We start from the raw sequence: 14,423 nt of genomic DNA on the forward strand, positions 1-14,423 counted from the left end.
GTGTTTCATTCTCCAATACGACCCTGAAATCTAGATGCTTTTCTGAATAACAGCACATTTACATAACAAAGTTTAAAGTTCAATACACATACACACAACACAGTACAGAGGACTGAGGCTGGATCTTTAAATAGTTTCTCTCAGCCAAACACCTTCGTTTACAATATATACCAAACACAATTGCTAGTTCACTATCTGACTTCTCGAGTGAGTAATTCAATAGGGCAGGCGCTCAATTAAAACACACTGCTTTTATTTATTTAATGCAGAAAGACCACTAAATGATCCCTGAACGCTGGTGTATGCAGTGCCGTTAGTTTATAGCCTGTTAGACAGTTATGCAAGCTAAGTTAAATGGATCCAGATAACGTTGACGTGTGCGATTACGGGTACGTTTTCAGATAGCTAGCCAGCTAAATTCCCATTGACAACTCGTTACAATGTGCAGCTGAGTTAGTATGAGAGAAAATGGAGCTAGTATGCGACTTTCTGTCGTTATTAAAATGAATAATGTCACACAGGCTGTGTAAACAAACGCGCTAGCTCGCTAACACTCAGTACTCACTCACTGCAGTTGTTCCTCGTTCCTCTTCTTTCACCAGAGGATATCTGGAGGCACACTCAGGGGTTGTTGTTGTTGTCTTGTTTAGTTTTTTATTATTATATATTATTATTATTACTATTCAACCCCTCTTTTGAAGCTTGTATCGCTCGAAACAAACTGCTTTCCAAAACACCAGGCGAGCTAAGCAGCCAGCTAGCTCTCTTTATCTACGTGTCTCACTGCTATTAGCTAAGCCTTCCACTATAAAATTAGTTCAGTATAAGACTCGCTAGCTTGCTCGACGAGCTTTAAAAAATCCCACAGTTCTACAAGAAGACATAACTGACGTGCTTTCCCTAGTAGAGAAGGTCAAGGGACACGTCGTTATCTCAGAAATAAACCACCGCTTTTTCCAACTGTTACTCTACTTCTGCAACTCAACCTCCATCTGAACGTGAGCTGGGCTCTTTAACCGTTTGGACGCCCGCCATTATGCTTCTCGAGCAAGAATGTACACAATCCTCTGCGCATGCGTATCAGCGGCTTAAGCCTCGGCCATGCAACTCTTTAGCTGACCCCTCTGTTAAATATGTCACGAGCGTCTCTGTTTGGTTGTTGTTGTTGTTGTTGTTTTCTCTTTTTTGTTTGTTTTTTGTTGTTGTTTTTTGCACATTATGTGCAACTGTTAAAAATATTCTGCTATTTAATGTTTGATTCAATCTTAATATTTGAAGTTATTCGTTTATCTGGTAAGCATAGTGTTAAAACCAACTTAATACTGAGTTCACGTGGGAGATACTAAATACACTGCAGCTCATAAAAGTCTTGAATATACAGTAGATCAGTCTACTACTACTACTACTACTACAACTCATCATCATCGTCATCATCATCATCATCATCATCCATCTATTCAATCATCATCTTCAGTAATCACTTTATCCTGGCCTGCATGATCTGTGTAAATTTACTCTACAATTATTTCTCTGACCTAAAATTTGCTAAAGAGCACATTATGACTTGTTCAGGACTTGAAACTTAAAGTTAAGGACTTTTAACTTGACTTGGTGATAAGTTTCAGGCATAATCTCTGTGTCTCAGTACTGAAGGTCTCTAGTTCGGGTCATGATGTACCGGAACCAAATTGTTTTGTGTTCTTGGTATGTGTTGTTTTGAGCATTCCTAATCACCCTGCCTTTCGTCCTCTCTCCCGCTGTCTCTCTCGCACTTTCAGTTCTTCTTCTTCTCTTACTATCTGATAGACTAGATGTCTTGTAGTTCTTATGTCACTCGAACATACATAATAGATGTTTTGATTTTATCTGTGAATTGTTCCAATTGACATTTATCGTTCTTTATCAATATTTCTTTGTGTGTATATATACACAATGCTTTCTTTATCATTAAACTAGCTTTCACTGAACGATGGTGTCAGTGTGACTTCTTCCCGAGCTCGGACGAGAGGAAATCAGCCAGTGCAGGGTTCAAATTTTGGTTTTGACTGGTATCGGACAAATAACTTAACACTTAGACTTATCAGTCCTGACTTGGGACTTGAAGGCTGAGGTTTGAGACTTATTTGTGACTTGCAAAAGAATGACTTGGTCCCACCTCTGTCCTTTAGTATGTATCTTACACTATATTATATACTTACACTACATGTACATTTCTAGGTGAAAATAAAAAGTATATTAACGGTACAAAACAAGTTGAGTGATGGTACCACCACGACAACAAAGATATACAGTGTAGTAAAAAAAAAAAAATCTAGAGTGTATCCCAACAACACTGGGCGTGAGGTGGTGATACACTCTGGATAGGACACCAGTCTATTACAAGGCGCCATGTACAAAGGTACACATTTACACCTAGGACCAATTTTAGCATATCTAACCCACCTACCAGCATGTTTTTGGAAGGTGGGAGGAGAACGAAGAACCCGCAGGAAACCCACATAGTCACTGGAGAGAACATGTGAAAATCCACTCAGACAGTAACACAACCTCAGGATTGAACTGAGGACCCTGGAGCTGTGAGGTGGCAGGGTGGTGCAGCAGGTAGCTAATAGTCAGAAGAATAAGCTATATTTATGAATTCATTTTCTATACCACTCATCCTTACATAGGCACTGAGGATACATCAGATGCTTTCACAGTCCTATCAGTAAGTGGTATAAATTTGTCTACTGATTAAGTTAATTCTTTACCACTGTCACTGAAGTCCTTGGAATTGTGATCTTCTAATTAATCTAATACTTTACTGCATTTATAATATTTTATTACCCCACAAAATGTACGCTTCAAGTAGAAGAAATAAGCAAGTTGGCCAGTTTAAAGTGGATATTATAGTAGTGCATACATTTGCTACATATACTATTGCATACACTCTCAACTCAAACATACTAAACTCCACGTTTCCTTGTTAACGGGGTGATACCACTAAGGTACTTGTACAAATTTGTACCTTTACCAGTATTCTTTTTCCGAACAAACAATTTTCAGCAAATCAGCATCAATCTTCATTTCTAAGGCCAACGTTTAACCAGTCAGACAGCCAATCAACTTGCACTAGATAATAAGTCAATAGACCACTCAGACCGATAGTTACGCGCCAAAAGATAGTAGCCTACAACGATTATATTGTGTGCAACAACAAAATGGGATGCAACATGTGAAACCTGTGGTTCAAAAATATCAGATGCAAAAGTAACAACTTCAAATTTTGTTTAGTATTGAATTTGCACAAAGCAAGTCGCAAGGCAAAGCCAACATGAACTGATAGAGATGTGAATCCTTAGTGAAAACCACCCTTAGTCTACATCTCATCTTGTGTGAACTTGAACTGAAACATTCAGGCGTTTATAATCATTTTTATGTCTCTCTCGAATACACATATTTCTACTGAGTTATCTAGAAGGTGATGAAGACTAATATTACTATACTAATTATTTCTTTGACCTAAAATTTAAGAACTTGTAACATGACTTGGACTTATCAGTCTTGACTTGGGACTTGAAGGCTGAGACTTGAGACTTATTTGTGACTTGCAAAAGAATGACTTGGTCCCACCTCTGACCTTTAGTATGTATCTTTACTCAAGAAAGGTACATGGTGTGTACTTTTAAAGTTCTAGTCTAAAAACTAATTATGGTCCATTTATGTACCTTAAATCATTTGTAAAGTTACACTATATCTACATTTCTAGTTGAAAATAAAAAGTATATTGAAGGTACAAAAGAAGTTGAGTGATGATACCACCCCAACAACAAAGGTATACAGTTTAGTAAAAAAAAAAAAAATGCTCTGAAAGGGGATTTTAGTTATTTAGTTGTTTAAAAATCCATTTAACAGAGTAATAAGAGGTCTCTAGAGTGTTTCCCAACCGGGGTGCTGTCTGATGAGAGCAGGGTTGCTGTGTAAAAATCCTTCAAACATTTCTAAAATGCTAGAATGTGTATAAAACATTTAATATAACATTTAATATATATGATAAATATCTATTGTCTGAAATAATAACAGACACACACAAGCATAATAATAATAATAATAATAATAATAATACATTATATATAAAAAAATAATAATAATTCCCTCCCCCTAGACCCCCTCAACATCAGCACGTCAGCATCGGTATGCATAACGTAGGCTATGCGTGTGTTTTATCCTAATAATTAGCGTGTGACGATGCGTGTGTAATGCGAAAAAATATGGACAGATTTCTTAAAAGAAAAGCTCCAGATGCTTCTGGACCATCAACTTCATAACGCTGTCTAGCATTAATGTTTGTTTAGGGTGCCACAAAATTTTTAACATTTTCAAAGGGTGCCATGACTGATAAAAGGTTAGGAAACAGTGCTCTAGAGCAGGGGTTCCCAAACTTTTCCAGGGCAAGGCCCCCCAAATGGCATTAACATTTGACCGAGGCCCCCCTTTTGCAAGATGTCTTTAAAACACATTAAAAATAGACTTCTGAATATATCCCCCTTTTTTTAAAATAATAATTACATCTTACATCTTTACATTACATTACATTAGAAATTGATTGTACGTGCGTGTGGTTGTCTGAGTGAGAATTTATTTTTCACACCAAATTGTTGAGGCCGCCCGGGCGCCCCCTGGCGGCCCCCACTTTGAAAACCACTGCTCTAGAGTAATATTTGGAATAAATAGTGGCGTGTAATACAGTTATGGAGATAGACCAGCAGATGGAGCTGTTAGTAAATATATTGAAATAGGCAATATAACAATTCCAGTCATAACCATTGTGCTTTCCAGGCTATCAATCCATTCGGAGCTGATAGATTGCTCAAATGAAACCTCCAATATTTACCACTGAATCATTCAATAACTTCCCATGCTTTACTACGCCATGTAGTATCAGCTCTGACTGTAAGGTTTGTCTAAACAAGGATTCTATTAATTATGTACATCAGGTGTGTCTTATCACATTTCCACTCTTGTAGTGTGCACAATTTTTAGCACAGTAAATAAGGTTCTGGCATCTCCTATTACTTGACAACTATTTTCCTAATACCCTGCTATGTTAAACACCTTGTGGTACAACAATGGTAAATCTGGTGAGTCTCTAATTCAGTGATCAGGTTTAAGAAAAAAAAAAAAATTCAACTCATCCATATTCAAAAATCATTTTTTTCAAACATTTGGGGAATACAGATGTAATTCTACACAATTATGCCAAATATAATATACAAATTCTTTCAAATTATATTCTTTTTTTTATTTACATATTGTGTATATCTTAGTTATTTGTTTGTTTGTTTGAAAATCTCAGGTTATCTGTCTTTTAGTCACATTTCACATGTCATTTTGAGCATGGACCTCTTTTAACTCTGTCCTTGTATTATTTGCTGATCGGTTTTCCTTGTGATTTAATCTTTTGCTCAGCGTCCTCCTTTTTTTCTTATGCCAAAAACTCCAGAAGTTTTCACCCACAAAGAAGTATAGAAGAGGATCCAAACAGCTGTTTCCAGCAGCCAGGCAATGTGTAACCACAGCTGCTTTTCTTATCAATTCAATGTACTCACATGATTGGTAGCCATTCATTTTAATCTGTCTTTCAGCTTCCAGAAAGACAGTGCGCACAACATGATATGGCATATAGCACACTAGGAAAATAAGGACAACAATGATCACCAGTGCACAGGACTTGTTGTAATGAGGTCTTCTTCTCCCTGGAACATTCCTTAGCTGTAGAAGTTTCCTAGCTGCAATTAAATAACAGACTGAAATGACTACAACGGGTATGATGAAGCCTAAGCACAGTGCAGCTTTGTTCAATGTGATGATAGACTTTATCAGAGACACGTCTAGCTCAAGGCATTTGATGTGGCCAGATGGATTCTGAGATGTGCCTGCATACAAAAGAGGAATGGATCCTACTAAAACCAACAACCAAATGAATCCACACACCAGGCAAACTCTTTGGTTACTCTGTAAGTACACATAGCTGTAGGGCTTAATAATGGCCACAAAGCGAACGACACTAAGGGCCATTAAAAAGTAAATGCTGCCATACATGTTGACATAGAACACAAAAGCAATGATGCGACAAGTCATGTCCCCAAAAACCCAGTGGGAATCCATGAAGTAGTAGGTGGCTCGGAATGGCAGGGAACACACCAGCATCAGGTCTGAAATGAGAAGGTTCACCATGAAGTAGTAGACTGGACTGAAGTTTTTTCTTGTCCTACTCACACCAATGAAGTAATATAATGAGACAAGACTGGCGAATAATCCCAAGAAGAATATACAGAGGTAGACGGCTGGATAGACATTCCGTTTGAAGTCACTGATTGAACAGTTGCCTTCAAGAGGTTTATGTGACTGGTTCATTCTAGCTGCTGGAAAAAAAGAACAATACGAAATATGAGGCAAGGTTTTATTGTTATAATAAACACAACACATTACCAAGGCAAATTCATTGTACTGTTACTAAATAAATACCGTTATTTACATCAGACGTTACATTCTATTGTACCACAAAGCTGTTGACATCTCAAGTCAGAGTGGTGCTCAGAAGATGTTGATTAATTTTCAGTAGTTCTAGCTATAATGCAAATCACAGCTTTATATTAATGCACTGTCCTAATATGTCGTTGTTTCCATAATAACAACTAATTCACATGGACTCTAAGTTTAATAATAAGCAAAATTTTAAAAGCGCCATTTTTAAAAAGTAAAATAATTTATACGGTGAAGTTTTGGAGATATTTATTTAACATTTATGGAAGGAGTCTCCAGTGTCAGAATTTTGTCAGAACAGTCAGAGGGAAAGCTGCTCCTTTGAAGTCTTCAGGACGGTGGATATTGCGCTTTTTCAGTAACATGACAAACTGTCTTATTAATTTCAAGAGAAGATGAAGGAATGAGTGTTTACAACATATTCATGACCTGAGTGAAGATTTACAGTAAATATCTTATGAAATAACTTTATACGTGCTATTCTGTTAAGGTATTGAGCAAGTAAGTCCTCGTGTTTATATGAGTCATACTAATTCTTGCATAACCTGAAAATGGTGCCTAAATATTCACTTCAACATATTTAGGCAACGCTGTTCCATATAAACATCAGTGAGTAAACCTTATTTTACAACCGTAATTCCGAAAAGAGGAGTGATTTGTAAATGTACTTTGACTTGTATTTAAACAAACAAACAAAAAAATGTATCAAAACAAGGCATGTGATGTTTTATCTAATCAACTGCATAGTTTCTTGAAGATAAACATTTATTTTTGAATTGATGCATGCAACACATTCCAAAAAAGTTGGGACAGGGGCAATTTAGGACTAATAGTGGTGTGATAAGTTGAAATAAGAAGGTGATGTGAAACAGGTGAGGTAATCGTCTAATTAGGGCTGCACAATTAATCGCTCATAGAAACTCCGCTGCAGATCAAATCAAGCGCTTCCTACACTTACAGCCAATCACCACAGAGGGGCGCAGGAATGACGTCATTTTGTAATTCCAAAACCTGGAAATGGAGGTCGGATTTTAGCCCTCGAGCGGCCAGCTTTGCTTCGAGCTCCAGCGCTTTGCGCGAGGAGAAATCATGACAACATGATGTTAAATCGGGGACATTAAACCTCATCACGCCGAACAGGAAAAAACTTTGCAGATAAACTCAGGACTCTACAGTTCGGCCATTTCACTTGCGTTTGTGCGACGGGGCGAGTGACCTTTTCGGAGTTGTATAATACAATCAGGATAAAAACTACAGGAAGTCCAAAACGCATCTACACCACGCAACAGTTACTTTCACACTGCTTTTCATCTCCTCAGTCAACCGAACAAGTGTGCAAATACTGCAGAGAAGCCATTATGTTGACAATTAACTCTGTACGTGATCTGATTCAACTTCCCGATCTCACAAAGCGCCATCTTTTATTGATCACGCAAAATGAGCTGAACTTTCACCTGCTTGTGTAGACACAGCGGCTTCACGCAGAGTAAATTAATACTAATGCTAACGCTACAAAGTGGGTTTAATTCAAACTTCCTTATTAAATAATTCCTCACCAATCATAATCAAGAGTAGCAACTGTTCGGTCTGTAAACATACAGAACACTGCAGCTCTCCTTGACTAACTCCAATTCACTTCATTTAAACTCACGGTTGCCAGATATCACTAGAAATGTCAACATCAGTTTCCATGTTTTGATTTATCTTCCCAAAACATAATTTTATCAGCAGACATGGACACTGTACTGGGGAACCAATCTAAAACTGATAAACAAAAATAAAACAATTAAATTGAAAGACAGAAAATGTGCTTAGTTATAAATAAATCATTTAATATATATAAAAAATAGATATTATTATAACTTCACAAAATATGAATAAAATGAGAAATGAAATAATGTTTAATTACTATGTGTTGCATTTAATATCAATTTGACATTAAGCTTAGTTCGCTATTTCGTTAGAAAGCTATTAGCCTTTTTCCTAATATGGATAATTTTTGCGTTAACCTACTCTTAATTAGGACTCCCTATTGTTTTTAAGATATTTAAAAATAAATATTTTATGCTTGCTTATTTATCAGTTAACCAACAGTATTTCTCATGGCTCTTATTTTAACAGTGATCATGAGCAGAGAGCTTACATTTAACTGTTTATGATAGACTTCCTGATTAAAGTTTAAACAAAAAAGATTGGTATCTGGATCGGTATCGACTGTAAAAATCCTGATTGGTGCATCACTAATGAAAACCTTTAAACTAAAGCACTTTGCATCTGACGTGTAAATGAACTCACCCAATCACATCCTATATGAGATTATTCAGATATATACACAATATACACAGAGCGGTTCGAGAACTGAGTCCAGTCCAGACCCATGACAGTGGTAAATGTCTAATATTGTAGCTTTAAATATATTTAAGAGGTGCAGACTTCAAACACTGAACATTGATGTTTATTGTATTTGTTTACAAGGTGGGACAGGTCAATGGTTGTTTTTTGCATACAGTCTGTAAAATTAACTGAAAATATTAAATTTAGTTTATCAGAAGGTAAATTAATTTATCATGGCTCACACTGTTCCTAAATTCTGTCATAATTGACCAGCTCAACTTTTCTCATGCCTGCTTGTGTGTTATATTGTGGCATGAGACATGACATAAAACTTAAGAAATGTGAAAGTGCAATAAAAATGTGTTGTCAATAAAATCAATTAATAATCATGATAAATAATCGAGATCTCAGTATTGATCAAAATAATCGGGATTATCATTTTTGCCATAATCGTGCAGCCCTACGTCTAATCATATTATATAAGGAGCCTCCAAAAAAGGCCTAGTCCTTCAAGAGCAAGGATGGGTCGAGACTCGCCAATCTGCCAACAGATGCGTCAGCGAATAATCCAACACTCTGAGAACAACATTCCCCAAAGACAAATCGGTAGGATTTTGGGCATTTCACCTTCTACATTGCACAATATAATTAAAAGATTCAAGGAATCCGGTCAAATCTCTGTGCTTAAAGGGCAAGGCCAAAAACCACTTCTGAATGCGTGTGATCTCTGATCCATTAGACGTCACTGTCTTAAAAACCGTAATGAGTCTGTAAATGATATCCTGACATGGGCTCGGGTATACTTTGGTAAACCTTTCTCGGTCAACACCATTCGCCGCTGCATCCATAGATGAAAGTTAAGGCTTTACTATGCAAAGCAGAAGCCATACATCAACATTGTCCATATGCACCGCCGACTTCTCTGGGCTGAGTCTCATCTGTGATGAACAGTAGCACAGTGGAATCGTGTTTTGTGGTCCGACGAGTCAACATTTCAAATAGTCTTTTGACAAAATAGCTGTCGTGTTCTCCGGGCCAAAGAGGAAAAGGACCATTGAAGCTATTATCAGCGTCAGGTCCAAAAGCCAGCATCTGTCATGGTATGGGGAACTTGCACATCATTGACGGCACCATTAAAGCACAAAGATATGACCCCATTCTTCCTATATTACAAGCGCATGGTTGTGTAAGCAGAGAGTGTGGGTGCTAGCATGGCCTGCCTGCAGTCCTGACTTGACTCCAATTGAGAATGTGTGGCACATTATGAAGCGCAAAATAAGACAACGAAGGCCCCGTACAGTTGCGCAGCTGAAGAAATGCATAATAGATGAATGGGAGAAAATTCCGCTTGCTAAACTTAACCAACTGGTGTCTTCAGAGCCCAAACACTTAATAAGTGTTATTAAAAGAAATGGTGATGTTACACAGAGGTAAACAGTCGACTGTCCCAACTTGTTTGGAGTGTGTTGCAATCATCAGATTTGAAATGAGTGTATGTATTCAAAAATAAATTAAATAAATAAAAAAAGTAAAACATCAAATAATATGTTAATAATGTGTTTTCAATATAGTACAGGGTGAATTGAATTTAAAAAATTTTTTTATTATTTTTTTGCATTTTCCATACTGTCCCAACTTTTTCGGAATTGGGGTTGTACAATAGTAGTAGATAATATATGATGTACAGATAACATACAATGCAGAATTCATTCTGTGTGCATGTGATGACTCGCCATATACATTACTTGCGGTAAGCCATGCGATTTACTAAAAACAAAAATACTTGAGCACGTTCCCCAAACAGTTCAGATTTAATCTGAAGCTTTTTCATAGAGTATCATGTGAACTGGAAAAGAGTTCAGAGTTCTCAATTATAACACAAAATAAACTACACCTACATTTCTTTTATACTCATAATACCTAAGTTTTCACTTTGTATTTCACTTTGTTTAAATATGGCACGTTCCAAAAACAAACTCCTACTGAGCTCCATAAAAGAGAGCTAGATTTCCCCTGTATATGAATATTTGTAATGAAAATGTAGGTATTTTTCATTTTCCGGCATTTTAGAGAAACAAAGGAGGCAGATAACAAAATTATGTTAAACACTTACAGAATACTGAAATCTTGTTTTTCTAAAAACACATTATTCTGAGCACAGGTTTGGGGTATGACACAGATATCCCAAAAAGTAATTTGCATAACAATCATAGATAACAAGCTATGAAAGTGAGGTAAACAAAACTGCTACAAAAATACCATGATTAGTCAAACTAAAAAAAACATGCAAAGTTCATACAAAACGAGCCCTTACAAGAGCGCGGCATCTGTACACATTGTAGAAAACACACTTACCTGTCAACTGTTGTGCAAGTCTAATGCTGAACAAAGGTGAAAGTTACCATGGTTGTTTTAAGTGCTGTATGGAGTAGAGAAAGTGAACACTTTCTTGGCAGACGCTGTGATACATATTCGTGCTCACAGGACACACCCCAAAACGGTACTGCTCCAAAATATCTCTCTAATGAAACGTCTACTGGGAAAATGCACCTGATGATAAGAAAACGATTATAATTACTATGAAAATTGCCTCTACAGGTACACAATGAACTGTACAGCTGCATATAATCTGCTAAAGTACAAATCTGTTAAATTTATTTGAACACATTTATAGTAGTAATAAGTAAGAGGAAAAATAAAAGTGAAATGAAAATGTTAATAAATATTTGCAGATAGTCCTTGCAGTACTTGCATAAAAAGAGTTAAAGGGTAATATTTGATACCAAGGTATGACTTTTGTCTATAAAAGGCCACATGTTCAAGCATGCTTGAAGAAGTTTATTTTCCACATTCGGAAGACTTGAACGTACATGTCTGTAACAGATGTTCCTGTCCCTGCCTGCTCAAAACAAGCCCACAAATGATGACCATACAAGAACAGGTTTTGGCTAACAGTGAAAGCCAAACCATGGCTGCTCCTTGGATGTTTACAAGTGTAATTGCATACAGTCCTGACATAGTTCAGAGGAATTTTGTAGCTTAATTGGTGTAATAAAAATGCCAGTGTTGACAATTGAAACAATATTTACACTCTTGATTTACGTACGGTTTCATTATTATATATTTTTGCTTCACCATTTCACACCATCAAATATCATTATGTTCCAACTGTGCATAATATTTTGTTTATACCACAGTACTGCTGAATTCTCCATTCTGGTTGGTTAGAAGGTGTTGATTAATGACAATAGTTCTGGCTGCAAAGTTTATATTAATGTGATTGTTCTAGTATGGTATCATTGTAACAACTTACACAGGGATTTGTATGGCAGACACTCCACATAAACAGATTTTAATCTTAGAATGCATGTGAGAAAATTCATATGAGAAAAATATATTTGAAGTATATTCCCACTGATATTTTACATTTTGGGTGAATAGGAACAAGAAATCGTTCAACCATGACTTCCTGTTTCACAGGGGTATAAATATGAGGAAATACACAGGCCAAATTCCCTTACTCATTCATAACAATGGGTAAGACCAATGAATATAGCTGTGATGTGCGGCAAAAGGTTGTTGAGCTTCACAAAATAGGAAGTGGCTATAAGAATATAGCACAAGCATTGAAAATGTCCATTTCCTCCATCAGGGCAATAATTAAGAAGTTCCAGTCAACTGGAAATGTTATGAATCAACCAGGAATTTGGCGTGTGTCTGTATTTCCTCAACACACTGTGAAGAGGATGGTACGAGTGGCCAAAAAATCTCCAAGGATCACAGCTGGAGAATTGCAGAAGTTAGTTGCATCTTGGGGTCAGAAAATCTCCAAAACTACAATCTGAAGTCACCTACATCACCATAAGCTGTTTTGAAGGGATTCAAGAACAAAGCCTCTACTCGTCCAAAAACAAACTCAAGCGTCTTCAGTTTGCCAGACACTACTGGAACTTCAAATGGGATCGGGTTCTATGGTCAGATGAAACCAAAACAGAGTTTTTTGGCAATAGACACCAGAGGTGGTTTTGGCACACACAGAGAGGTAGCCATATGGAAAAGTACCTCATGTTCACGGTTAAAAATGGTGGTGGCTCTTTAATGTTTTGGGGCTGTTTTTCTGTCAGAAGACCTGGACATTTTGTTAGGATACATGGCATCATGGACTCTATCAAAAATATGGAAACCTGACTGCCTCTGCCAGAAAGCTTAAAATGGGCCGTGGTTGGATCTTCCAGCAGGACAATGATCCAAAACATACATCAAAATCAACACAAAAATGGTTTACTGACCACAAAATCAAGGTCCTGCCATGGTCATCCCAGACCCCTGACTTGAACCCCATAGAAAACCTGTGGGGTGAACTGAAGAGTCTACCATCATAGACCTTGAAATTTGAAGGATCTGGAGAGATTCTGTATGGAGCAATGGTCTCCGATCTCTTGTCATGTTTTCTCCAACCTCATCTCATGTAACATCACAGGCATTACCAGACAAGGAGTGAAATGATACGAGTGAATATGAGAAGTGATGCTAGTGAGGACTAGATTTACATACAGTATATTGTTGTTTTTCTTTAACACGGGAAACCAAGCTGATTCTCTTCTTACCCACAGTGAGAAGACGCCAGGTAATGGCAGGGGTAGCAAAACAGGCAAACACATCGTCTGTGCTGGAGAAATGTGTGCTGTGTGGGAAGGGAACGGCCTGACCTCGACACTGACCCCACATGAGCACCTGACCGCTCTGCGTCTTAGCAGCTGACGTGTGACTGGTGTGACATGCAGCCACTTCCACCATCCTGATGGAGAGATCACACACACACACACACACACACACACACACACACACACACACACACACAGACAAAAAAACAAACAAACAAACAAACACACAAACAGCAGTTTGCCTGCTCCATTAAAAAGTACCGTCAGGGTCTACTCGCTAGTAAGGTGATCAAATTAAAAGATGCAAGACTCACTGTCTTGCAAGACGCCATTGGGATTTTTCCAGTGGTCACGACCCATGGTCCAACGTCACTGAAGCCTGGGAGGTTAACAGAAGAAAGATGCTAACAGCTAATCTACAAGCTTTGTGTCTGTCAAACCACTACTTATCTTTAAAATAGGCTAGTAATTAAACATTAATTTTCTTTCAAATCAGACATATTTGAAATAAGTCAGTGTTTAAGATCATGTTTCTGTTACATACAGGCCACAGCTCTGTGTTCACTTGGTCACTGTTTTACAGCAAGATGCATGTGTGTGTGTGTGTGTGCAATGAGTACCCGTGAAAAGAGAGAACACATTCTCAACAAGTTGTACAACCCCAATTCCGAAAAGATTGAAAGCTTGGCGGTACTGTGGTTTGCTTGAACCCCCGTCTTTCTGATCAGTAACCCAGAGCCTATAAGATGTTTATATATAAATATAGATAGATAGATAGATAGATAGATATAGATTATATAATGTATAAATATTATGCATATATGTATGTTTAAGAGGCATCATTGGTATCATTATTAAGTTTAAGAGGCATCATTATTAAGTTTAAGAGACATCGATATT

At 37.3% G+C, this 14,423-nt stretch overlaps 2 protein-coding genes across 6 annotated transcripts in view; both read right to left on the reverse strand.

Moving 5' to 3' along the window:
* The window catches only part of fndc3a (fibronectin type III domain containing 3A), a 74,888-nt gene extending 73,014 nt beyond the window's left edge, over positions 1–1,874 (reverse strand). The window contains exon 1 of one of the 4 annotated variants that reach the window (XM_053687153.1): positions 566–1,874. The gene's annotated coding sequence lies outside the window, so the exon portion shown is untranslated. Of the gene's footprint in view, positions 1–561 lie in introns of all 4 variants that reach the window. The other 3 variants (XM_017490855.3, XM_017490854.3, XM_017490853.3) reach the window with 3 other exon arrangements.
* Positions 1,875–3,615: 1,741 nt separating this feature from the next.
* On the reverse strand, positions 3,616–11,328 carry cysltr2b (cysteinyl leukotriene receptor 2b). Of its 2 annotated transcripts, none has more exons than XM_017490159.3 (2): positions 11,215–11,328; positions 3,616–6,404 (listed from the first exon to the last, which is right to left on the reverse strand). In XM_017490159.3, the coding sequence occupies exon 2, from the start codon at positions 6,394–6,396 to the stop codon at positions 5,359–5,361; it is 1,038 nt and encodes a 345-aa protein (XP_017345648.1). In that variant the 5' UTR covers positions 6,397–6,404; positions 11,215–11,328; the 3' UTR covers positions 3,616–5,358. The 2 variants fall into 2 exon arrangements, with proteins under 2 accessions (XP_017345648.1, XP_047017461.1); XM_047161505.2 differs by having other exon boundaries at positions 3,616–6,401; positions 11,215–11,318.
* Positions 11,329–14,423: the final 3,095 nt, after the last annotated feature.

This window comes from Ictalurus punctatus, chromosome 17, assembly GCF_001660625.3.
Source record: "Ictalurus punctatus breed USDA103 chromosome 17, Coco_2.0, whole genome shotgun sequence".
Classification (NCBI taxonomy): domain Eukaryota; kingdom Metazoa; phylum Chordata; class Actinopteri; order Siluriformes; family Ictaluridae; genus Ictalurus; species Ictalurus punctatus.

Coding starts and splice junctions, on each gene's coding strand:
- cysltr2b (XM_017490159.3), bottom strand. CDS start 6,396: ATGAACCAGTCACATAAACCTCTTGAAGGCAACTGTTCAATCAGTGAC.